General features: G+C 41.3%; 1 protein-coding gene across 1 annotated transcript in view; it reads left to right on the top strand.

The window, feature by feature from the left end:
• Positions 1-25989, top strand: part of CDH18 (cadherin 18) — a 445884-nt gene that overhangs the window by 230308 nt on the left and 189587 nt on the right. The window contains exon 5 of the mRNA XM_059728627.1: positions 3792-3911. Within this exon, the coding sequence (XP_059584610.1) occupies positions 3792-3911 (120 nt within the window). The remainder of the gene's footprint in view (positions 1-3791; positions 3912-25989) is intronic.

Here is a 25989-nt window from a genome sequence, read left to right as displayed (position 1 = left end):
TGTTATTAAACTGCCTCATTAAACATTAAAAGATTTGTCTTTAGAGACACAGGCTGAAGTCTTCCACTTCAAATTTTTATCAAAATGTAACTTTAAAAATTCCTATTTAAAGAAAATAAAATAAAAGACATTCAAACTTTACAGAAAGAACCTTTTTTTAAGCATGTGATTGAAATGTCAAAAATTCTGTCAATGAAAAATGTTTTCTTTGAGAGAGACTTATATTGTAGCTTAGTGAATAAAGCATTGAAGCTACATCTTTAGCACTGCTGCTCAACCTTGTTCCCAGTTCTCCAGAAAAATTAGATTTTTTTTTTGTCTTTGGTTCCTTTTTGGAGATTCAGTTAATATTCCTGGATGAAAGACAGTTGTACTGTGTGTCTTTCTGTCATAATCCTAGTTAAGATACAGCCATGTAGCTAGCTCTTCATTACTAGGAAACTTATTGGATGTGGACACATTCAGGACCATAATTTCTCTGTCATTTACAGTTTGATGCTGAAAGCACAGAAGAGAGCTAATGGAAGGGAGTGGTGCCTCTCTAGTCCTTCTGTCTATAAGTATGATCTTTTACGGTCTTCATAATTCATTTTGATCCACTGTGCATATTAAAGTGAATAGGAGTCAGATAACAAACTGCTGTAGTTCAGTCCTGCAAGGTGTTTAGCATTCTGTCCCAGTACTATGAAGCTCTTAAATTCATGGTTTAAAGCCCCACTGAGAGAGTCCATGAGGAATCCTGCTGAAATAATGGGACCATTTGTATATTTCAAGTTAAACATGTATTTAACTATTTTACTTGATTAGTAAGGAACAAACAACATCTTTCAGAATCAAATTACCAGTCTACAGATGTTCTGCTTCTTCTAGGAAAAAATGCAAAGCTGCAATTTGAGACAGTAGTGGTAATTTATAAATGGTATCTTAAGGTCTGCTCTCTGAAATTGCTGTCTTTTCTTGTCCTCGTGATCCTACACAGCAGTGGTCAGAAAGGTGTTCAGACTGTACATCCCTTCTCTTTAAAAAGAGGGAGGGAGAAAAGAGTCTATAATGCAATAATGTCAATCCTTGAACATTTTATTCGCTTTCTTCTATAATAATCCAATTGTGTTGATCTTTTGAGACTGTTCCATAACTCCTGTTTTTGTGGGGCTTTGAGCAGGAGGAGGTGCAATTAGGATTGGTAATTCTGGACAGAATAAGCAAGTAGTAATTATTGTTATTAAGGGCAAGAAAAGCTATTTTACTTTATTTTAAAAAGAAAAATATAAAAGGCAACTAGAGTTTTGGGTAGGTTTTGCATATAAATTTGAATTTGAAAGAATGAGTAAAAATACTTTGTACCAGTAACCCAGTGCTTCGGCCATTAAAATAAATAAGACTTCAAATAAAATAATAAATCCACGTATAGAAAAATATATGGAAAGAACGCAGTCAGCAGCTAAATGAGATTACAGAGAAAATACGACTTTTTCCATGTCCAGTCTTCAACTATTACTGAACTGAAGTATAGTAGTACCTTCTTGAGGTATTCAAGTAAGTTGTAAAACAAGAAAAAAAACCGTATTAGCTATTATTTCTTTAACATCACAGCCCCCTCTACACTATCAGGTAAAGGCACAATGGGATCTAATAAGCGATCCACGCAATTACACCTCCTACCATGCTGCACGTGCATGGCAGGAGATGTGATTGTGGGGTTGCACATTAGATCCCATCTTGCCTTATCACCAGTGCAGTGGAAGCCTGGTCCATGCCCGCCCTCCCCCCCCCCCCCCCCCCCCCGATCAGCAACAAGCAAGCTCCTACAGCTGGGAGTCCCCTCACAGTTGTGTCTCCCAACTGTGGAGTGCCGTACACACCCCTGGGTTTGGGGGTATCATGGCTGCTATGATATCACAGTCTCACAGCTGTGTGAAATCCACAAAACTGGGGGATCATGGCTGCTGTGATCCCCCAGCCCTGGGGGTTTCACCAACCCCTGGGGCAAGTGTGCCTCATGCCTGCAGGGACCCAACTGGTTCCCAGTCCCCAGCACCCACAGCTATGGGACTTTGTGGTCCCCTGCTATCAGGATCCTGATTCAGCAGTTCCTAGGGCTGACAGTCCCCTTCATTGTGGGACTCCTAGCCCTGACTGGGCATTATGCAGCCCTGTGGTTGAGCACCCCATAAGTTAATGCGGCTCCCAGCTGCAGGGGTGCCCCTGCTACATGTGCAAATTAAAGCTTAATAGCAACCAACTATAAAGTTAGTACACATTTTCAAGGTCTAACTTTATAGCTGGTTGGAGCTTTTTATGGTGTGATAGCTACTTTGCATGTGTAGCTGGTCTTAAGGTAATTGTGTGATACCTATAACATGTAGAGGAGGCCTGCTGGTCATGATTTGTTAAAACTTGTGTGGTAACAATAAGTAAAAATGGTGATATACATTTCACAAATAGTTTAAGGAAATTGCATTTTATATCTCTTTAGCTTGATGCACTATAGTAGTAATTCAGCCAATTCTGTGTGCCAGTATAACTAAAATTTCTATATGGATTGTTAAAGCTGTGTGATATAAATGTTAAAATCATTAGCAGCAGTATGATACTTTAACTTTGAAATTTATCAAGATACTCTAAAATGTGCTATGTGTGTAAGTTATCTTTATGAAGAAAAATACCACCTACACAGAATAGTAGTTCTCAAGCTTTAATTTATATGCTAATCACTGACTTGGAAGTAGAAAAAGAACTTTTTTATGGCCCACATGCAACATTGCACAAAATAGTGGATGCTTCCACAAGCGTTTATAGGCTCTGAGCTTGCAAAGACTTACATGCCTGCTTAACTTTATTCATTGAGTATTCCATTCATTTCAAATAGGTACATTCACAGTGCGTAAAGTTAAGAAAGTACATTTAGGGCCAATAAGTGTTGAAGCCCACTGCCAGATATAGGGTAGCACAAGAGCTGGGCTAATGGTCCATCACAGTCTTTTAATTCTTATAAATTCTCTTGTGATTATTGTTACGTGTAGAAAGCAGGAAGTCTGGGAAGAGGAGAGGGAAGAAATGAAAATAAACTTCTGAGACTTTGCTCCTTTTTCATTAGCTATTTTACTCCTTATACTCAGTGTACTCTCCAGCTAACATAGTAGAAAGGATTCATTATTACATATTTAATGGGAAAATACTATAAATTCCAAAGCCTCTTTGTTGAAATGGAGTTTTTCTTTTGCATTTTATCTATCTGGTTCTTACAGTTTAATCTCTGTAATGTATAATTTATAGCCCATCCCATCTATTGACATGAGTGAAATAGCAATTTATAATTTACTGAAAATAAATTGTCTCATGTACCTCTCTTTTTTAGGTGTTTTTATCAACTCCAGGCTTCATGCCTGACATTCTTGTGATTCTCTTGTTGGGTTTAAAGTTTAAATTCTTGGAAATCTTCCAATGTCAAGCTTTTAAGTTCTTCTCATACCATTTATTGATTTTGGGGACTGTGGGCATAACTTAATAAATGCGTATTTCAAAATTAGTTTGCACAGTAAGAAATGTATTATTCCCAAAACCTCTAGCTTTACAGTATTGAAAATACTGATTTGGACCTGAAATTTGAAATTATTCTTTACAATTTGACAGCAATGTGATATGGTTCAAAAAGAGAGAGATGGGGATCCTATAATTTGCTTTGTCTTTCAGCTGAAAGCAAGGGAAAAATGAAAGTACAAAGTATAAAAATGTTTAAATACAAGTTTTGGCAGTTTTATCAACTAAATTTTGTTCTTTTGGATTTGCAGGTACCTCTGTTCTACAGGTAACAGCCACAGATGCCGATGACCCTACCTATGGGAACAGTGCTCGGGTGGTGTACAGTATTCTTCAGGGACAGCCATACTTCTCTGTTGACCCTAAAACAGGTGGGCACTCTAGATTTCTTATAGCTTGATGCAGTTGTTTTAATTGCTGCTTTGCACTGTGCATTTAGAGGAAATATGTGTGTGTAGAATTAATTCTTCAGTATGTTGTGATGTGAACTATTCAGCCAAATTGCTGAAGTGGAATATCACTTTGTTTTTTGTACTTTCAGACCTAAGCTTACCAAACTACTCAACTATGCCTATTAAATCATGATTTAAAATGTTTTACTTTGCCTGTAGGACTGGCTTAGGAGGATTATTGAATGTGCGCTTCAGCACACATACTATTATAAACAAATATCATGCTTGTATTTGTAAAACTGCACTGTTGTCATTACACTGAAACTGTTCTCTATACAATACAAGGAACAAAATGAGCTGAAATAATTAAATTTAAGCTCTGTGCATCATTTTCAATTCCTCCCCCCCCTCCCCCCAAGATATATAAGAGCATTAAAAAAAAGAGTAAGAAATCCAAATTCCTTATTGGACAGAAAATAAATCTCATCTAATTGGGGTGGTAAGATTGTTTGGATTTCCTGAATGCCATTAACTGTTGTGTGGTAGGTACATTTTGTCATTTACCATACTTTTGTCAATTTTAATAATGAGGCAGTATAATTTACTAGATCATTCACTTCAAATGAATAATGATAATTGTATTTTATTTTTCTCCAAAACCAAATCTAAATTAGCTAGTTAGCAAAATTTTGCTATGGAGGTAAAAGATCACAGTTACTATTTAAGATAGAAAAAAATACTTATTTTTTTCTGCATAGTATATAATAAATGCAGAGGGTTTTTATAGGTATATATTCACTTGCACATTTTTACATGCAAATATATGTGTTTATATATGTTGATGTCTGCATGCAGAGCTGCTGGCAGAGTATTTAGTTCAAATTAAGATTATCTGAATCTACACTTTGGAGATTACAAAAAATAGTTTTGTTTTGTTTTGGGTTTTTTTGCTAGAGACAAGTGTTTGTAGATTGAAAATGAAAGATGACATATTGGGCACATCCAAATGAGCACGCGCATTCCTCTTGGAGCGTCTCAAAGCCCTTTCAGATGCTACAAGAGGCAAGGCACGTGTGGGAATAAAAAAAGTTCCCCGTGCTACAAATTTGCAGTATGCAGGCAAAATTAGGCCCTTGGATATCCAGGGGTCAAAAAAATGAAAAAGATGGCCAGAGTGGTGGAGGGACTTTGATTTTGGAAGCTCAGTCCAGAAGCCCCTGAGGCCTCCAGCCAGGCACACAGCAGCGGGGCAGCAGGAAAGAATACAAACACAGGAGTAGATAGGATAAGGCATCTGTGGGGGAGTGCAAAAGCAACAGTCAGTTAAGGAAGTAATCCAGTGCAGGAGCAGTATAGGGTGGTGCAAGGTGACGCAACAGGGAATCTCCATTTCTCCTGAGAGTGGGCAGCATCAGAACAGGACGCAACAGTAGTAGTGGAAGTAGCCATCCAGTTCAGCCACTCGGGGTGTGCTTCAGGTGAAAGTGGAGGTGAAGGCAGGGGGTGGCCTGCCAAGACAGCTGAGGCAAGGCACCTTTAGGCTTCAGCAGTGATGGTGGGGAAGGGCCCACAGGCAGTGCAGGCTCCCTCCCCAGGCTGTCCCCAGACTGCAGCTTGGCATCAGACTGGCCAGCAGGCCAGAACAAGAGTGCAGAAGCTGGGGTGCATTGCTGGGGTTCAGCGCAGTGCCCCCCCACCCCATGCACGGGAACATCAGCATGTGGCATGCAGCAGAGGACCCCACCCTGTGGGGGGAGCAGAAACAGCAGCCCTAAGGCAGGAATGGGTGCAGCCACATTACCTCCAAAAGCTCTGAGAACAAGCTGTTACCCTAAGGGGTCAGGCCAATGCTCAGGATCTCAATATTGTGCTGTTAGACAGGAGGGTGTGGTGTACAATTGAACATGCACACATAAAATCAGTTAAGCACACATACACTCACTAGGTGCATACACCCCTACTAGGCATACACACTCACACTGGCAACTCAGATACAAACACATTCAAAATAACCGGTCTAGGTTCATGCACAGGTATCACCAGTTTAAGCCCATACACGCTACACACACCACATTTAGACAGAATCAGTTACCAACACCTGCACATCCAATACACATATGTGGATTACTAATTCATATACCACACAGACACACAATGATATCTATCTATCTATCTATCTATCTATCTATCTATCTATCTATCTATCTATCTATCTATCTATCTATCTATCTATCTATCTATCTATATGTATTCACTAATTCACACACATACCATCCACCTACACATACACACAGGTGAGTTCCTAAGTTGGGTATTGTGATATATATGTATGCATGTATGTGCTTGGTGTACTTGGGATACCTGGGGAAAGGTTAAGGTAAGAAAGTAGAAGTGTAGGGAGTGAAAGTTGATGGGAGTGAAAATTACCAGGACCAGGATTAGAACTGGTAGACTAGAGGGGCCTGGACTGAAGAACTGAGGCTTGGGGGTAACTTTAGGTTAATTGATCTTAATTGATTAAAAGACAATGCCCAAAGCCTGCAGAACAGGGGAGCAATGCTAGCGCAGAGTCTGGGACTGGAGCCAGAGCTACAGGGGAGCTGCAAAGGTAGGTGGGGAGAGGGGAAAATGGGACTAAAGGAAAGTGTGAATGTTAAAGAGGGGCTCTGGGTGTGGGGAGCCAGAGAATGTCTCCGGGAAAGCTAGAGAAGCTGCAGGGAGCAGCAGTAGGTGCTGGGAGCTGGAGAAAGGCTCCAGCTGCTGGAGAAAACTGCAGGACAGCCATGAGGAGCTGGGAAGCTGCGGGGGGGGGGGGGTAGGACTACAGAAGGTGCAGGGGAAGCCTGAAAATAGAGAGACGGAGAGTAGAATATCACAGGAAAAGTGGCAGGAGAGACTGAAACGAAGCAGCGCAGTGGGAAAGCAGAGAAAGACAGCAGAAAGTCACAGGGAAAAGGCAGTAAGAGCATGGGGAGCAGGGGGACAGCAGAAAAATCACAGGAAAAGCAGGAGGAGAGACTGAGAGGCAGCAGGGGCAGTGGAAAAGCAGGGAGAGTTAGCAAAAAGTCACAGGGAAAAGGCAGTAGATGGCACGGGAGGCTGAAAGACAGCAGGAAAGCAAGGAGAAGCTGAGAGGTGGCAGAAAAGGGGAGATAGAATTGGGAGGAGGTCGGGAAAGTAGTGAAGCGGGGTGGGGGGGGCTGAAGCTGAGAGAGAGAGAACAAGACTGGAATTTAAGATAAGGAAGGGACTGGGATTCAGTAAACCATGACCCAACTCGGGGTTACAAATGACAGTGCTTTTATTGAACAGGAGAGATGGTGACACAATGTGTTATTGGTTCCCTTGCACCCACCCCCACACCCCCGACCCCACCCACACCCACACACTCACACACATCCACACGCACACACAATGGCAGCAGGGGTTAGAGAGGCTTGGTGCAGGGGCTTAAGTCCACTGAAGTCCAGGAGGAGAGAGAGAGAAAGAGAGAGTCCAAATTGTAGGAGGAGGTGTGCAGGTAATATCTACCTATCCCAGGCTGGAAGTTGATCCTCGATGGCCAGTCGGGGTCTCCTTCATTTCAATGTTGCCAGAGGGGGTTGCCGGCAGGGCCTCTGGGGTGAATAGGTGACGTGAAGCTGGTCTGGTCCAGATGGAAATGGCATTCCCACTGGGTCTGTCTTCACTGCCCCTTTTTATAGGGGCAGACCTTGTGTGACCCTCGTGACAGGAGGCATGCCCAGGCAAATGTCAGCCCCTGGCGTACTGAGCATGTGTGCTCCATTCAGGGATGTGTAGTTTCGGGTGTCTGTAACAGTGAGAGTTGCTGGTTCTGTAAGGTCTTTTGTCTTTCAAATGCTGGGTTATTGTCTCTGTTTCTGGGTGAGGTCCGTGGTCCCTGGATGAATCAATGCGAGGTGATGGCCCGGTCGTTACAGGCCATTCAGTAGAGGCCTGCTACCATTGTATTTCAATCATTCCCAATCATTCTCATTCATCCAGGAACCAATTTACATGGGACGGGTGCATGACTCATACAGTTGCAACACAGGGGATGCCTGGGCAGAGGACCCAAGATGGAAACTTGACATAAAAAATGGAAACTTGACATGACTTTGGTTCACTTACAATCACAGACCTAAACCATACAATATCTATATGAAACAATAAAAATCAATACGAAAATGATAATAATACAATATATAACCGTAAGAATCAATACAAAACCTAATAATAATACAATATAAAACAATGGATATCCAAAACCAAAAACGTGCTACCAAAATAAAAATGTTAAAGCTTATCCCAAGTCTGAGCTCTCTTATGCTTGCCTATAGGGAATAGAGAGGGAGAGAAAGAAAAGCCAGAAATAATTGGGGAAGGGAAGGAAATGCATATCTATCATATATTAAAAAAAGAAAAATTGCGGGTTTTGCTACATAGCTAACTGCTAGCAGTATCCAGAGACAGGAAGGAGCCTAGCCATCTTCTCCCCAGAAGTTCCTGAAACCAAGGTCGCAGTAACCAACAGCAACAGCAGCAGCGTGGGACAGGAAGGAGCATGGCCACTTCCTCCAAGAGGCTCCTCCCCCAGATGCTCCTGAGAGCAAATAGCCCTGAGGTATTTGCCAGGGCAGCTTTTTACACAAGTGCTGGCCCTAGGCTCTATCTCTCACTGGCTGCCGATCCAGAAAGAGCCAGGCAGGGTTATTTTGCCCCAAGTTGCACAACTTGCACCACAGCAAAGTGCATGTCTGGGCACATGCACTGAGGCAAAAAGCCCCAGCTGAAATTTGCACCACTTCTATTTGAGCTGCTGCAAGCACACGTGCCTTCATGTGTGGATGTGCCCATTGTGTCTGTAAGAGGTAGTAGTGCAAATCTCATAAAATGGGAATTTGAACTTTCTCTAATTTTTCATGGCCCTTCAACAGGAAATAGTGTGCCTGTACGCAAGTGTAAAGGCTGCTTCCAACATGCTGTTATTACAGCGTGTTGGAGCAGACTGATTCAAGTCTGCTGGAGCGTGGTATTTGCCATACTCCAGCAGCCTCCTGCATCTTATGTATACAGTGTCTCATGTATCAGCGTCCCACATCTCACGTATCACATGTTAATAAGCATATTTCAGAACCTTTTTGGCTACACAGAACTGTCTTCCCACCAGCCATATTTAGGACTTTTATTATCCTTTTTATGCAGTTACAGTATAAAACAGCTACAGTATAAATGCTGCAGTGCTTTAATTAGAGTGGCTTTCAGAGCCCTCTAATTACAACACCCCCCCACTCCCAACCCCAGTACCCATAGACTTTGGTGTTAGTTAAGCAGTCCCACTGTTACAGAAACCAAAGCAAAGCTGACTGTAAGAGGCAATCCCATCCAGAATCTGTTATTGTTATGCCCCCTACATACTCCAAAGCTTTCTGGAAAGGGCAGTCACTAGATCAGGATGTATTCTTTCTCTACTTGGATCCAAAACTAGAATTGATTTTTAACTGACAAAGATTCCTTTCTCCAATAATGTTGTTTTGTTAAAATCAAAATGTTCCACCAAAAACACCAATTCTAGCAACAAAGGTTGAAGGATTCTCAGTATCAAAATTCTGATAAATATGAGGCAAAGACGGAAAGGGATTCAAGAATGGCCAATAATCTAGTAGCCAAAGGCACTCAGGTGCAGGAAATGTCAGGTCCCTCCTTTGCCTGGTTTAGAATAGAGATTTTAATATAGTGTCTTGCTTCCCAGTCCTTCTAGTAGCTATTATCTTGTGGTGCATGGGTGTCTGTTCCTAATTTTTTTGTTGTTGGCATATGTTAAAAGGTCTTGTATTCATTATTTATCAGGGCTTAAGCACATTTCAGAACCTTTTTAGCTACACAGAACTGTCTCCCCACCAGCCATATTTAGAACTTTTATTATCCTTTTTATGCAGTTACAGTATAAAACAGCATCAGATTCTCCTAGCAAGAAACAGCATCTCTCCCTGACTCTTTTAACAGTGAACATGCTAAACCAGAAATCTCAGCTAGCTAGCTTTTAGCCAGCAAAGCCTAGAGGTTTTTTTTTACAAAAGTAACAAACACATAAATGGGGATTGTAGTACATTTCACTTAAAGTTGTTCATAGAACTATCAACAAAGAATTATTTTCTGACCTAGAATGCTGAAGGCAAAATATTTCTAAGCTTTAAATCTGACAGGTATACCTGTGTGCAAGTAAGTAGAAGGAGATTAATCTGACTCTACAGAGACAAAATAATTCAATATGTTATAATCATTTATATTAAAGGTTGACTGGACAAACATTAAGACGAGTTTTATAGATGATTTTTAATCATATTTAATATTTACAGTATAGTGTAAGTTTTATTACAGATCATAAAGAGAAAAAGATAGGCAATTCAAAGGTGAAATTATTCAAATAATCTTTCTTAGTCTTATACTCCACTGTATGTCCCATCCACATGGCATGAGATAATATCTGTTGTGACAGATGTAACCAACATAATTCTACTTTATTTTGCTATTTGAAAACAATAGCTTATTTCCTGTATTTGGATAATCTGAGACATTCTGTGGTCTGCCACCATTATTTAGTCATTGTGGTTCCACATGCATGCTTCAATACTGAGCCTCAGTCAAGGAGGAGAACAATACAATTACAGCAGTTGTGGTACAGTATTTTTTTTTTAAAGGAAAGGAGTTGATTTTACTCTATTATTATATTTTAACTAGCATTTGTGTACATTTAATACATCTTAAGATGTTTAGAATCTTTATGGTTAGTAAAATGTGAAACGTTATGGATTCTTTCTATATTAGGAATATACAGGACAGGCTAGGGAAATGGTAAAAGAATGGTGCAGATGACTGATGGCTGCCAAGAAAACTGGAGAAAGGCATTTTACTTTTTTAGTAGTTTCTGTTTAATGTTATATTTGTATATTGAGTAAATGATACTATATGAAAATGTTGGTACTGAAAATGAAGAAAAGGTCGTCATACATGGCTCAAAGACTTTATTGGGGATGCAAGTGTAAGATAGTCCAGGATATAGAAAGAGGAGTATGAAATATTTTTGTGAAGCCTAATGCTGAATTTGTACATATTTAAATGTTGTTTACTTAAGACTTTATCTTTCTGAATTTCAAACTTCCAAGCACTTGTGGTATTTATAACTACAATGATATTTTTTTTTTTTCCTGAAGTCTTCGCAGCTTCAACTCTTTGTAATTAAAACTATGGTGGGATTATTTTTTTTTTAAGTTTGTAACTTTTTTATATAAAAAGTATGGGGTTAAAACATTTGATTTAGAGGGAACTATACAATTTGGAGGGGCGTGAGAAAAGCAGTAGTGGGCCACAATTTCTGCAAGTCTATAAAGTTACGAAAGTCTATAAACTCACTAAGAATGCATTCGGCACTTTCTCATACTCCCATAGCCAGCACCACCACCCCCCCCCCCCCCCCCCGGCAATTCTTAGGGCTTCTTGGAGCCTTCAGACCCAGACATCTTAAATATTTTATAGCTGTCTGGGGTGAATACTAACTATAAGAAGTTCACTGCTTGTAACTCCTGGCTGCCTAAACTCAGTTTCATGTAGTTTACAATTAAAAGACTCCAGAACTTTGTTTGACTTTTTGCACGCTTATATGAATAACTGAACCTAGTTATGTTTTCAAAAAAGTCCAATAGAAAAAAAAATGATAGTTGTTGCAGAAATTAAACAAAACTCTTATCTTTTGTAATGTTGCTATATTTTTAAAATGCAGCATGTTGAACTGTTAGAATTGTTATACCTGTAAAATAATTTGTTTATTCTAAAATAAAATAATTCTTTGGGCAACATTCTATTTTTTTTCTCTCACACTTGAAGGTTTTTACCAACATGAAAAAATGTCAGACTTTGTCCTTAAGTAAAACCTTCACTATAGCTGCAACTGGTGTCTAAGTATAGTGAAAGACTGAGACTTTATATGCTTTGAATGTGGATGGTGTGCTCTAAGTATTCAATGTTTGTTTGTTCACTTGTTTATTCTTAGCAGTTGTGGAACCAGGTCACTATGAAAGACTTGAATTATTGTTTCATTTGTTGCCCATCTTCAACAAAATGGTTAACTTAATCCTGCAAATGATTTTTGGATAACAGATTATTTCCAGAGCTGGCCTTCATAAATTTGATGTAGGGCATTTTGGATGGATTAGTTTAGATTGACTAGATCAGAGGATTAGATTGCGTTTTTCAATCCCTTTCTTATCTATATGTATCTATATATATGTGTGTGCATGTATGTGCATTTGTAAAAATACATATACACATTCCCATACATTTATATGGGAAATGCATATATAATTCTACAATTATTACACACACACACACACACACACACACACACACACAAGGTTATTTGAGTAGATGTGATATCTTTTATTAAACCCACTGAGTAGTCAGAAAAAAGCTCTTAGCAAGCTTTCAGGCGTAATCACCCTTCTTCAGGCATAGGGAGTCTCTGCTGTTCTGAGTGTTTTTTGAGATTTGCACATTACTTTTTTCTATATTTCTTGATGATTTTGAGTTATGAGTATTAAATTTGCCATTCTTTGGAAAATTGTAAAGTAAACTTTTTTGTATTGTGGTCCATTTCTCCTGTGTAAGCTTCACAGTGAAACATTTTACTTTTTCTTTGTTTATTAAATCATAATTCCATATGAAATTCATAGTAGATATGGGTCTATTGATTGATGTTACAATAGACATCCTGTTGCATTTGGGCAGTTGTGCCCATGGTTCTGGGTACACAGGCCAGATGAAGATCATGGAGATGATCCCTGGGCCAAATCAGATATCAAATATGCCACCCCTGTGCACTGAGATTGGTCTCTGAGGGCTCTTCAGTACCTCCCACCCAGCTGGGATTGGTCTCTGGGAGGCCCATGCTGCCACCACCCTGCCAGTTCTGCAGACCTGCCTGATCTAGTACATAGGGCTACAGCCTGCATGATTCCCCACAGACTTGTGGGGAGCCCGTGGACCAGATGATATGGTGCACCTGGGGCTGGATCTGGCCTGTGGACCAAGGGATTGAGCACCCCTGCATTAGGGACTAAACTAAAGCCCACTGAAGGTGCCAGGTATTGTTAATATATTACTCCATCATGGCTGTGGTCATTCTCTGGAACATGAGCCTGAGATGCAAACACTTTTTATCATCTTTCTTAAAAAGAAATAGTATTCATTAACTATTTGCTGAGAGTAGCAAAATGTGGCATTCATCCTTTTACCTCCACAGTTTCTGTTGTATCTATTTCAAATTATGGGATTTGAGTTAAGAAAAATCTTACACCCAACTATTGGTTGACATTGTAGAAAGTAGATGGGGGTGAGGGGAATACATTTGTTCTTAAACCTAACTTTTCTCTGTGACTTTTTCAAAGATATTAACTACTCACATTTCAGAGACACTTTATTTAAAAATTCCAAGGGGCTGAAGTTAATCTGTCAGTTATTGACATTTATATATTTATATATTTATAAAGTTTAAATTAAAAAGAAAATATATGCAAATTTTGGTAGGAAATATAAACAAATTATGAGAGAGGTGGCTGTTCCCCATATCCCCCAAAATGTAAAAAGTTCACAGTGGTTTCAAGCAGCCCATTAAGAAGTCACCCATATGTTATCTCTGGGTATGGACAGGCATTTAGCAGTTTTAGCAGTGTTAATGCTACTCTTCTGCTAGAAATGGGGAGCACTAATCATTCATGAAGTTTTGTTGGCAGAAAAAATCCATATTTGGGATAAAGATCTTCCTCTTTCAATGAAGAGTATTTCACCTGCAAAAGAGTTTCTCGTACAGTACCTATATAGGTCCCTACCTTACCCTTGCCCAGATCAGGGTTACTGCAGTTTGAAGAAGGTGCAGGGAACTTTTTTCCACCATGTGACTCTCCCAGGGAGAACAAAGCAGTGCAGAAAAGTACAAGTGTTCATTCTTGTGCAGACAAAATTGTTGACATTGAAAGAAGAAGGTCTTGTTCCATGTCTGGTATTTTTGCTGTGAGACAAATTGCATCAATTTAATCAATTCTTGACTCCAGGAAGAGTCAAGAAGCTGCTGCTCCCTATACCTTCCCTAGACTGGGGTCAGCCCAATTTGGGGAAGGCTCAGGGTATAAGGGAGAGAGAACGGCTCCAGACAGAACATATGTATGCTTCTGCTTGTGGGAAGATTTCTGGTAATGTAAATTTAGGTACATTTAAGTGCTGCAACATCCAGTGATACTTCTCCAGCCCCACTATTGCAGGTTCACCAGTAAGTAAAAGAACCAAGGTAGAAATCACTATAGAAAACAACTTTATTCATGGTCAGTTAGTCCAGCACACAGGGGAAATATGCAAGGGTATACACAAATCCAAAACACTCCAGAAAACATACATTTTTTATATGTGCACTGTTTGAAGCATCCAGTCACAGGGCTAACACATTGTTGCACAGAACTAGATTGTATTCTTTTCTCTTGCCTATCAGTGCATTACCATTTCAATCCACTTTTAACAATCTTTGACTATATGTCAACCTCCAAGTGACTCAGAAGCTGTACCTTGACTGAGAACCACTTAACATGTTGACACCTCCCAATCCTTCCAGGATATTTATCACAGCTTTGTTACATTCCTAGTATGAGTCTGACTGTCAAACAATTGCGGGAGCCAGCATTAAAGTCTTTGTTTGATATAAATAAAATAACACTTTTTTTTCTCTACATTTTTCCCCTGAGACCTTATTTTGGCGCAACTAAAGCTTTCAGAATCTTTTCCAGACAATTGAAACAATTTTTACACAGGCTGATTATCCATTCTTATATAAAGAGCACAGGAGAAAGATGTGCCAACAAATGTGTCCTGAATTGAGCTGTGAAATCTACCCATTACCTCCTAAGACAAATTGCCCCACCAGCCTTATGAATAGAAAGCAGAAAGCCATGAACTGTGCACAGTGAATCTGAAGTGAGGCAGTAATGGTGAGGCATCCTTTAGAAAAGCGGACTGAAAAATGTATGCTTAGATGGTGTAAGAAGTGCTCATCCCATGGGTGGTTATGATGCCCTCTGGTGGCTGTCCAGCCCTTGCCAACCTAGCACCATGTGGGAACTTTCTCCTTCACTCACTCACTACACCTTGATGTTATTAATTTTAAGGAAAGGGAGGCTGCTTCAGGACTTCCCAAGCCTGATCTTACAAACCTGTTTAACATTATGAACAACATTCATAATAGGGTATCTGTGTAGTCCACTGACCAGCTATCCTTAGCAAGGAGCTAGAAGTGTCTGCCTACCGCTTGCAGTCAGCAGATCTAGAGACTGTAACATTCCAGTTGTCTAAGACTATGGACAGGCATTCATTTGTAGGGCTACATGTTGCCTTATGAATTTGCAGCAATACAAAAATACTTTCTTCTTGCCCTCTTTTATACTGTTCTTTAACTTTGCTTCTTTGATGACTCTTCATTTCTGGGTACTGTTGATTGGTTTCCCTGTAGTCATTATACTGTTCATATTTTATCCTTTCAGTATATTTCTTTGTTCCAACAGACCCTTCACATGCATACCTCTTAATTTGGTCTTTTACTGGTGTCTTACTTAGGGCATTGTCCATTGGTCCCCTCTGATCACCTTTTATTAACGTTTCCAATCATTTCATCCCTCTGATTCAGTCGGTTAGTGCCAAATTCAGTTCATTTAAGCTGGTAACAAGGCTAATGCTATGTTATGTTAGAAGGACTTCTCACAGTGTTAAGAAAGGAAAGAAACAATATATCAGTGAGCTCAAGGATATAAGCTGACCACATAAATACCAAAAGTAGAAACAGAAAAACAAGAGAAGGTTCAAACAATACTGTAATTCACTACTCAAGCAGATGCAACTAAAGATAAATGTGACAAGCTACCCTACCAGTATTAGGAAGAACTTTCTCTTAGGAGGGTAGTAACTCACTAAAACAGGCTAGTTAGGCTGTGGAATCTCCATTCTTGGAAGTTTTTAAGACCCAGCTAGACAAAGCCTTGACTGGGATGATCTAGTTGGGGATGTTCTTGCTTTGATCAGGATGCTGGACTAGATGAGCTCCTGAGATCCTTTCCAACTCTAATTTTCTATGATTCTATGAGGTGTTACAGCCCCTTCCTAGAGAAGTACAAAGTCACTTCAAAGGTGAGCTCTCCAGCCAGGGGATAATAAGGGACTGCTTCTTAGATTCTTTGCCCCAAGTGGGGTCTGATCACTGGCAGCCATCTCTCTCCCCTTCTGGGGAAGGTAGTAGTCAATGATTAGGTGGCTGAGCCCCTGCTTCCCACCTCTGCCAATCAGCCTCACAATTCTCATAGCCAGCAAAACTGCAGCTCTTAGCCATGGGGGTTGCATAGAACTGTGGCTCGTCTGATCATTGGAGCCTGGGCAGGTGTGCAGCTGGCCAACATTGCTGAAGCTTTTCTGGCAACAGGGGCCAAGGCAAAACCAGGCAGGGGTATAGCTGCTGTAGCCAGAAAATCTCCATCTCTTCAGGCCATGGTAGCAAGAGGGTCCTGGAAGGGGCTCCCTGATGGCTCGTTGCTGGACTGGCTATCCAGGAGCCAGCTGCTGTACTTCTTTTCCTCTCTGTTGGAGCAGGGACAGAGTGGAGGACTTGGGTGGTAGAGGTTCTTAAAAACCCCTGTAGTGCCACATGTAACCAAGATTCCCTCTAAGGTGCATGCGTGCACAGCTGCACACAACTAAAAGTGCAGCCATGCACAGCCTTTTCAAGGCCACGCACCAGGAGATGCTGGAGCCACCTGGCGCGGGCTCCGCTGGCTCCAGGGAAGTGCTCCGCTCCTCTGCATCAGGGCCAGGGAGTGGAGCATTTCCCTGAGCTGGCAGAACAGAAACTATGCAACAGAAAATTTCCTTTTTTTAGGTATTATAATGTCACCATCTTTGTAGTGCTACAAATAGCATGCCTCTACAATTGCCTTTTTGTAGCACTACGAGGGCATATTTAGCACTACAAATCAAATGCCTGTCCACGGCCAAACAAGAATTGCTTTCAGGTTTATGTTGGCCAGATCTTCTGTGAACATAGGCCATTACCACACATACCACATATTTGGACATAGCAGCGTATATTCATCTGGAACAGTTCTCGAGGATTCTTTACACAGTGTGTTTGCTATACCTAGGTCTGATACACTGGTGGGGAGGAGGAAGAGTGGAGGCTTGTACTGTAGCACAGGTTTCATTCTTTCATCCCTATCTCCTTTTTCATTTCTCCCGTATGCAAATTACCTTGTGCATAGCACTGCTGCAGGTTTGGCCTGTATCTTGTCTGAGCTGGACCAGGCTAACAGTGATCCAACTTTGTTCATTATTATTTTTGTAGTATTATTATGTACTGGATACATTTCAATTAGGGTGATAGAGTCTATTGTTTTCTCTTGACTGAAGCCCTTAATATCCTAGGCTCACTATACTCACTAATGATTTGGATATAAGAAAAAACAATTCCATTTTATGAAGCTGTAAACTGTAGATGTCACAAATATGGGATTACTTTTATTCACAAGTCTCTCTCTTTGTCATCTTTTGGATAAGAGAGATGTAGTATAAGCTTACTAATTATAAGAGCTTTGTGAGCTAATATTCCATAAAACACAGTATATAGAATGTCATGCATGATAGCAATAACTTCAGGGGGAGGGAGAAAAAAAAAAAAAAAAAAAAGAGAGATTTCACTCTGAAACCACAAATACATCACTGTAATATTTAGCTCAGGTAGGATGAGAGCCAAAAGTTTAATGCATTAGATGCTCAATGCCCCTTAGGGCCTGGTCCACATATTAGAAACACTTTTCAGATCAGGTTTAGTTCTTTGGAGTTGAGCAATATTGTTCTGGCTTTCCATTGTGCTAAGAGGTGTCACTTTTTTTCTGAAAAAGATTAGTTGTTTCTTATTTCCTATTAACTAAATATAAGAGAAAGGAAGAGGGGGGAAACTTTGTCCAACAGTACGTGAAATACAGAAGTCACTAGGATATTCAGAGGATCCTGTATATGTTCCATTCTTTATCCATCACTTAAATTTCCATTGACAACTAGAAGGTTTAGATTAAAATATTACTAGAAAAATATACAGATGTTCCATTAATATTAAAAAACCCCCAACATTTCCTTTCCAATAATCCATAAACATACCTTAGCATTACCACAGATGTTGTATATAACAGGGTACTGACCATAACCTAAATAACCTTTCTTCACACTTCAGGGGGCTCCTGCAGGTGGCTGCAATGGTGTTAACGGCGAGGGGGGGGGTGACAAGCACCAACCAGTAGTCTTCAACCACCCGCAGATGTCGCTGCCAGCAGCAGCAACAGCCAGCGGCAATTGGCGACTGCCCACAGATGCCACCAGTAGTGTCGGCAGCAAGGGGGAGCAGGGACATGGCAAGTGGCAACCACTTGCAGGAGCAGCAGGTGCAGCCAACAGCATCAGCGACACTTCTTTCATGGGGTGCAATGCCAATCTCAGGGAGTGCACATGCACCTGCATGTACTCCCTATGTGTTCCAATGCTTTACACTGATGTTTTTGATATATTCATTTACTAATTTTTAAATGCTGAATTAGAAATTGATTCTGGACAAGGGGCAGTGGAAAGCAGACCTGTGAGATGGAAGTAGCCATGCAGTGTTGAAAGAGAGTACTTTGTCTCTCTGCAGTTGTATATGAATACTCATTCTGCAGCTGTGCCTGAGGCCTTCTGTGTTATATGATAGAGTGTGGCAGAAAAGCATTGCTCCTATCAGAGAGAGTTGCATATATAGTCAGCAATTTGATTTTCTTGCACCAAAGCACTAATCAATAAGGCTTGTAGCCACAATACTTGAACTTTCAGTTACAATAAATACCTAATATGACTAATATTTGAAGTGAATAATACCTAAAAACGACTCAACATTTTAAACAAACTATTCACTGCACCAGATTAAGTCCAACAGTTACCTCCATTAAGTTGTATGCATATATAGACAGTGTTTTTCTAGAAAAAAAATTCAACAATGAAAAGTGGCACTGACTGAAAAAAATCAGTTCAGCCCCACTTGAGTTATTCCTGTTAAACATTTATTAAGAGAAGCCAGACGCTTAATAAACCAAATGCTGTGTGACATGTCATGTAGGATGGCCACCTACTGTTAAAGAAAAACAGGCATATATGCCACATATTAAGATGTTTTAGAGCACAGTTATCAAGTTACTACCCAACAATGACATAGTACACACACTTTTAATTTGGGCAGTAAAATAAGAAACCACTGGAGCCAAGCATTTTACCTCTCTAATAGGCCTGAGGTTTACCATCCAACTGTCAGAATTTTTTCTCAGTTTCTGTACTCAGATATCCAGTAGAAAAATGGTTATATTCATGAGTAGGCAGCCTGAATGGGTGAGGAACTTACAGCTTTACAGCTGCCCTCCACTGACTCGTAGGCCACACTGCTGCCCACCTGTCCCAAACTATAGATAACAGTCATTCTTATACCTTTTCTACTATTTTCTACATCCCATCCTTTTATTAATTTCTTTAGTCAAACAACCTCAGAGGCAAGCATATCTCTGCATTATTTTGAGCTCTGATGGGCGGTCGCTGTGCTCCCCCAGCCTTCCAGGGGCATGTGTCGTTCATGGTGTAAAGTCTTAGACAGTCTGGACCCTGCATGTATGAAGGACTGCCTTCTCCCTTGTTCCATCATAGTCCCTAAGGTCCTATTGTCAGCTGAGAGCAACCTCCTGCAAATATCAATTGTGTTCCAAGCTCCTTTGGTGGAAGGAAGTGAGAAGTCATTCTTGTAGCTGCTCCTCAGCTCCAGCATTCTCTTCCCCTTATGGTCTATCTAAATCCAAGCCTGGACACCTTCCAGAAGCATTGTAACATGTTGTTAATTGGGTAGGTCTTCAACAGACAGGGATGAATTTGGGGACATTTTATTTGTATATATTTTAGTATTTTTAACTGCCTTTATAATGTATCTATTTTATTTTGTAAGCTGCCCTGAGTCTCTTTTAGGGAGAGCAGCATATAAATATAAGAAATAAAATAATAAAAGAGGGAATAAGATGTAGAAGAAGGGAAAAATTGAAATTATCAAGGTTGTGGAGTATCATCTATCTGCTGTAAGAAAGGCAGCTCACAATGGCAAACCTACTGTGGTCTTGAACCTAAAAATACTCAATATTTGTTTTGTTTTGTACTGTCTGTGGAGTGGGAGATATTTATGATTAGTTTTGTTCTTAGCAAGAGTCTTTGAAATGCAAACCCATTTCCTTCACAGAAAAAGTTAGAAAGTTTCCTTTTTAAATATTAAATATAATAAAGGCTGGCATTAGTATTTATAGATAATATATAATATAATATAATATAATATATTATAGATATATATAGATAATATATTATAGATATAATAAAGGCTGGCCTTGGTATTTATAGATTTCAGAATTTATAGATTTAGGGCACAGACAGAATTTCAGCTCCCAGGTTTGGATCTAACTCATGGCCAGGGGTTGGACCGATCCTCCCAAACCAGTAGACATTAACTGTTGAATCCGGAGGGTGGAGGATCAGCTCCGATTTGGAGCTGATCCAGGGGGAGAGGCTGTGGCTGTGCAGCCCCCTAGCTCTGCCCCCCTCTCATAGCTCTGCTGTTGTCTCTGTGTGGGAGTAGGGACACAGAAGGGGAGGGAGGTCCATTCTGGAGTTTTCTTAACCCTGCTGGAGTGGGGGGTGGGTAGCTTGGAATCACCTCCACCCTGCCAAGATGAGGGACTCCAATCTAACCACCAGCCCGCCCACTCCAGCAGGGCTGAGAACAGACCTCCCTCCCCTGCCTTCTGTCCCTCCCATCCAGAGACAACAGCTGGGGACAGGTTGTGCTGCAGACAGAAATTAATGAATGCACTCTACTTTGGAGCTTGTTTATCTGAATCCTCATACAATGAGGGTTAATTTTGTCACATGATCAGAGTGCTTTGCAGCCATGCTCTTCTGTTCAGGCATGACTTTAGGGTGATTTCAAGGGGCCGGTCATGCAACAAGTGTCATTTCTGTCTGCACCCTTAGGGAAAGCTGCAATCACAGCTGTCTGTGACAACATTTCATTTGAAATTTTACATCTAAATTGTCTTAAGCATCCACACTGATATATGTAAATAATATTATTATTTAAACTTTCTTTCTGCGAGTTAAAAATACAGAGCTCTGATCCATCACCTCCACTGGAACTGGAACTTTAACATAAAAAACCAGTAAAAAACCTGCTGTCAAGTCAGAGTTAGTTTCCTTATTTACTCTTCCTCCAAACTTTCATATTGGTATGCTTTTCTGTATCATAGATGAATGTCAACGAAAGTCTATAGGGCATATGCTTTTCTTCAGACTTTTAAGTCCATAAGCACACCTCAGGCAAACAAGGTTTAGAAATTCCCAGCCCCATAAGTACCTCCGGGGATATTTCAAACAGCAGTCACAATCACTGTCATTGAAAATGTCATCGCCAGAAAATGACAAGGATGGTACCTTTCCGTATCCACCCAGTGTTGAAGCTGTACAGCCCAATTTACAATTTTTTGTCTTACTTGGGCGAAACTCACCTTTGAAGTTTTTCAGTGTCTCCACTTCCTACCTGCCTTCAGCATTTGTTAGGTTTAAGTAAGGACTCCAGGAATTAGACCAATCATATGAAAGTTTTGATAAAGTTTGCAGTTATCATCATACTATTAGAATATAGTTGCCTATCGTTACTCAAAGATTCAGTTGATGTGATATTTGAGTCTATGTGGTCATCATCCGTATTTCCAGCTCTTAAATTTAGCTGAAAACTAATCTAAAAAATTGTATCACTCCTAAGAAAAGATGTCCTTATCTTAAAACTAGAAAACTATCTGGAATTTAGATAAAACATTTGCAATCCTAGGAATGCATGGAGAAATTATGATAGACACCCAAATAGATGTTGATAGGTTAAATGAGTTTTTGATCTAACTACTCTGCATTTTTTCAGGAAATACTTTTAGATCAATATATTGCATCTACATTTTTGTGTAGAAAATGCCACAATTTTCTGTGTGTAACTACCTATATATAGTTGGCCAGGGGAATCACTGTATTTGAAAGTAAAACTAAGATAAAATGAAATAAATGTTGTTCACATTGTGATTTCTTCCTGGTTTAGATTTTTCCAATTTTGTATCCGTTGCATAAATATTTGTAGCACGATAGTCATCCTTTCCAATGAATACGTTTGAGAAGTCTTGGTTTTAATAAACTAGAAAGTGTTTCTGATAAGTTTTGAAAATAATCTTTATATTATTACATTCTACAAGCATTTTGTAAGTTGAAACTATGTAGATGTGCACACATCTTAACGTGTCTCTGTTTATCTAATCTCATAGGAAAGTAGGGCTAAAAGGAACCTAACTAGGTCATCTAGTGCAACCTCCTGGTCAGGATAGGATCATCCATGACTAAATCATTACAGCCAAATGTCCATCTTAGAATGCTCTTGAAAACCTTCAAGGATGGAGATTCCACAGTTTTTCTGGATAGCCTGTTCCAATGCTTGACCACTCTCATAATCAGAAAGACCTTCTGTGACAGGGGACCTCCTGGGGCCAAACTCTGTGGCCTGCCCACCTGTCATTATGACAGGGGGCCACTCAGGGCCAAGCTCCATGGCCCGCCCACCTGTCTCTGGGCAACCGCCCGCCTATCTTGCCCGCCACGCCTTTGATGATAATTGATTCAATCTAATGTCATTTAAGTGGGAGGCTGCCCATCTAGTGCCCCGTTGCCAGGGGGCGCTCTCTGCGGCTCCTATCCTCCCCAATACTGCAGCCCAAGCCTCGCAGATAGCATCTTGGTGTTCACACAACCACCGGCCCCCCACTGGGCCCCAGAATCATCCCCACAGGACCCCTCTAAGATCCTCTCCTATCAGGCAGCCACTCCGCTGTCATCCGGGCTACCTAGCCCCCCCGAAGCCATGTTCCCCTCTCAGGTGTGGTCCCCCTGGGATCTTCAGCCACTTGCCCCAGCCCACCTCCAGGCCAGTTGGGACCCCAGGCCCCCGGCTCTTGGGCGTCCCTCGCGGTGGGCCTCTGGCCCTTTTGACTCCCATAGTCCTGGCCCCAGCTTGGGCCAGTCAAGGGTACTCTCCCCTTCAGGCTGGGTCTCTAGCCACTCACTCGCATCCTTGGACCTCACCGTGCCACTACTCCCTTTCTCCTAGGGGCAACTGCAGCACCACGCCCTGTACTCAATCACGCTCTCAGGGTCCGCCCTCTCTGGGCCCCTCACAACACTGGCCCTCTGGGCCCCCGAACAAACACAAGGTTAACCCACCCGGTGATGGTAGGAGCTGGGGGTTAAGGTGCCCCAACCCGCCTTTCACCGGGGTGATAACTGACCTGGCATTTCCTGGGGGCTCCCACGCCACTGAGAGCCCCACCAGGCCACCCACTCCTGGCAGGGTGCAGTTTCAGATCATGCCCAGGACCAGGAGGCTCCTTACCAACCCCTTGCAGCTCCCCCTTACCTCCAGGTTGTTCTCAGCAGCCCTCCAGCCAGGCAATGTTGCTGCCTGGCCTCCTGCAGCCAAACTGCCCTGATTATATAGGCAGCCCATGCCTCAAAATGGCTGTCCTAATCAGGCACCTGGAGGCTGCCAGCTCCAGGCCCTTAAATTTAGGAGGGAACACCCTCCTAATTTCCAGCTTAAATTTCATATGCTGAATCCTGAGGACATTGTTCTTCCTTCTGTTCTCTACAGCCACAGAGAAAATCTCATCTTCACCCTCTCTGTAATCACCCTTGAGGTCTTTTAATTCTGCTATCAAATCTCCTCTCAGTCTTCTCTTCTCCATACTAAATAACCCTAGTTCTTCCAGCCTTTCCTCATATGTCTTGCTTCCCTGAACCGCAGTCATTTTTATTGTTCTGTGCTGGACTCTTTTCAAACTGTCCTTATCCTTTTTGAAGCATAGAGGCCAACACTGGACACAGTACTCCAGGTGCTGAACAGAGCAAAAGAATCACTTCCTTTGATTTGCAAGTGATGCTCCTGTCAATACAGCATCCACGAACCAATACCATGTACTGGTATAGAGGCTTATGTGTCACAATGATCCTCAAACCTATATTGTCTGGAGTCTCACACTTCTGCCAGGGTCACCCATGGTGAATAGTCCTATGGGGAGGTCCCAGATAAACCATGATCAAACCCCAGGTCCTCAATGGTGGATCAAGTGGAAGATATCAGGATATCAACAGCTGTAAAGACAGAAGATGAAACAAGATGGAGATGTCCTGTTAGTGAGGGTTGTCCCAGATCTCCACCTTGTCAAGATCTTGTGGTTGTGTTTTCCATGCACCAGCATCCTCACGTGTCCATGCACTGGCTTCCACCACAAGAAAAAACACACTCTACTTTGCCAACCTCCAAAAGCCTGGCTGTGATGGACCACTGGAGATGGAGACAAGACTAGTGAATCTGGCAGTCTCCAGCCATGAATCTTCACCCAGATTCATGGCTCTTGATCATCTTGCACCTGGGTTGAGACAGAGGTGCAACTCGGCAGCTTATACCATGAGTAAGAAGTCCTATTTAGGATCCACTCTGCTTAGCCTACATGAGGAAGAGGATAGAAAATGTGCCCTAAACCTAGGCTGTCATGTCTGCTCCTGGCAGGATATCTGAATCCAGCCAGATCACTCAATCTGGCCAGAAACATCATAAGAAGAGAATGATTTATGCAGTATGGAATGTTCACACCTTGTTGGACAACCACGATAGCGAATGATTAGAAAGAAGAACTGCCATCATCTCCAAGGAGCTAGTGAGATACAACATCAATAATGCAGCTTTGAGTGAGACAAGATGACGAGTGGATGAGAGTCAGCTGAGGGGAAAAGATGGAGTCTACACCTTCTTCTGGAAGAGGAAAAGGGCCCAAGACACATACTTATGGCGTCAGCTTCTCCATCACAAAGCAGCTCATCATTCAACTTGCAGTCAAGTGCTTCTTCTGGGCATCAGTAAAGGCCCTATAGCCCTCCATCTTAAGCTCAGCAACAATCACTATGCCATTGTCAGCAATGTGTACAACCCAATTCTTGCTGCTGATGTAAAAATATAATTCTACTGCAACCTGGACCATGTCCTGACTAATACTCATAGGAAGAACAATATAATTCTCCTCAGTGACTTCAGTACCAAAGTTGGATATGACCTGGAACTCTGGAGTGGCACCATTAGGAAGGAAGGAGTAGGGAAAGAACTTCAGTGGCATCCTTCTCCTAAGGAAATCCTCAGATCATGGTCTTGTTATCCCAAACACCATCTTCAGACAGAGTGACCAACACATGACAACCTGTAGACGCCTTCTCTCTAAGCATTGGCACCTTCTCAACTATGTTATTGTTACAGCCTGTGAGTGAATGGAGTCCATCTCACATGGGCCATGTGAGAAACCAGTGACTGCTGGACAGATCATTGTCTTGTCAAATTCATTTTGAATGGCCATCTTGTTCCAAAACACTGAAAGCAGACAAAAACAATGTAAAGGACTCTTACTACCAAATGTCTTCAAGACCCAAAGGTCTGTAAGGATCTTCAACAGTGTCTTTATGAAAAGCACTCTGCCCTGTTCACAGATAAAGGAAACATTAAGGAAATCTGGAATGGGTTTTAAACCGCCAACCATATGGCCTATGCTGAATCCATTAGCTATGCCACCTATAAACACTAAGATTGATTTGCTGAGATTGACACCGAGATCCAAGTCCTTTTCAACTGGAAGAGAAGAGCTCATTCTGTTTGGCAAGATGATACCTTAGCCTCATCTCAGCAGAAGAAGATGTATCAGCTTCTGAAGTCTGAAACTCAAAGGAGAGTCTGGGAAACCAAAAATCAGTGATAGCAAGATAAACGCAAGGAGATCCAGCACTGTGCTGACAAACATGA

The sequence above is a fragment of the Alligator mississippiensis genome, chromosome 5 (assembly GCF_030867095.1).
Source record: "Alligator mississippiensis isolate rAllMis1 chromosome 5, rAllMis1, whole genome shotgun sequence".
NCBI lineage: Eukaryota > Metazoa > Chordata > Crocodylia > Alligatoridae > Alligator > Alligator mississippiensis.
This window is presented reverse-complemented; position numbering and strand designations above follow the sequence as displayed.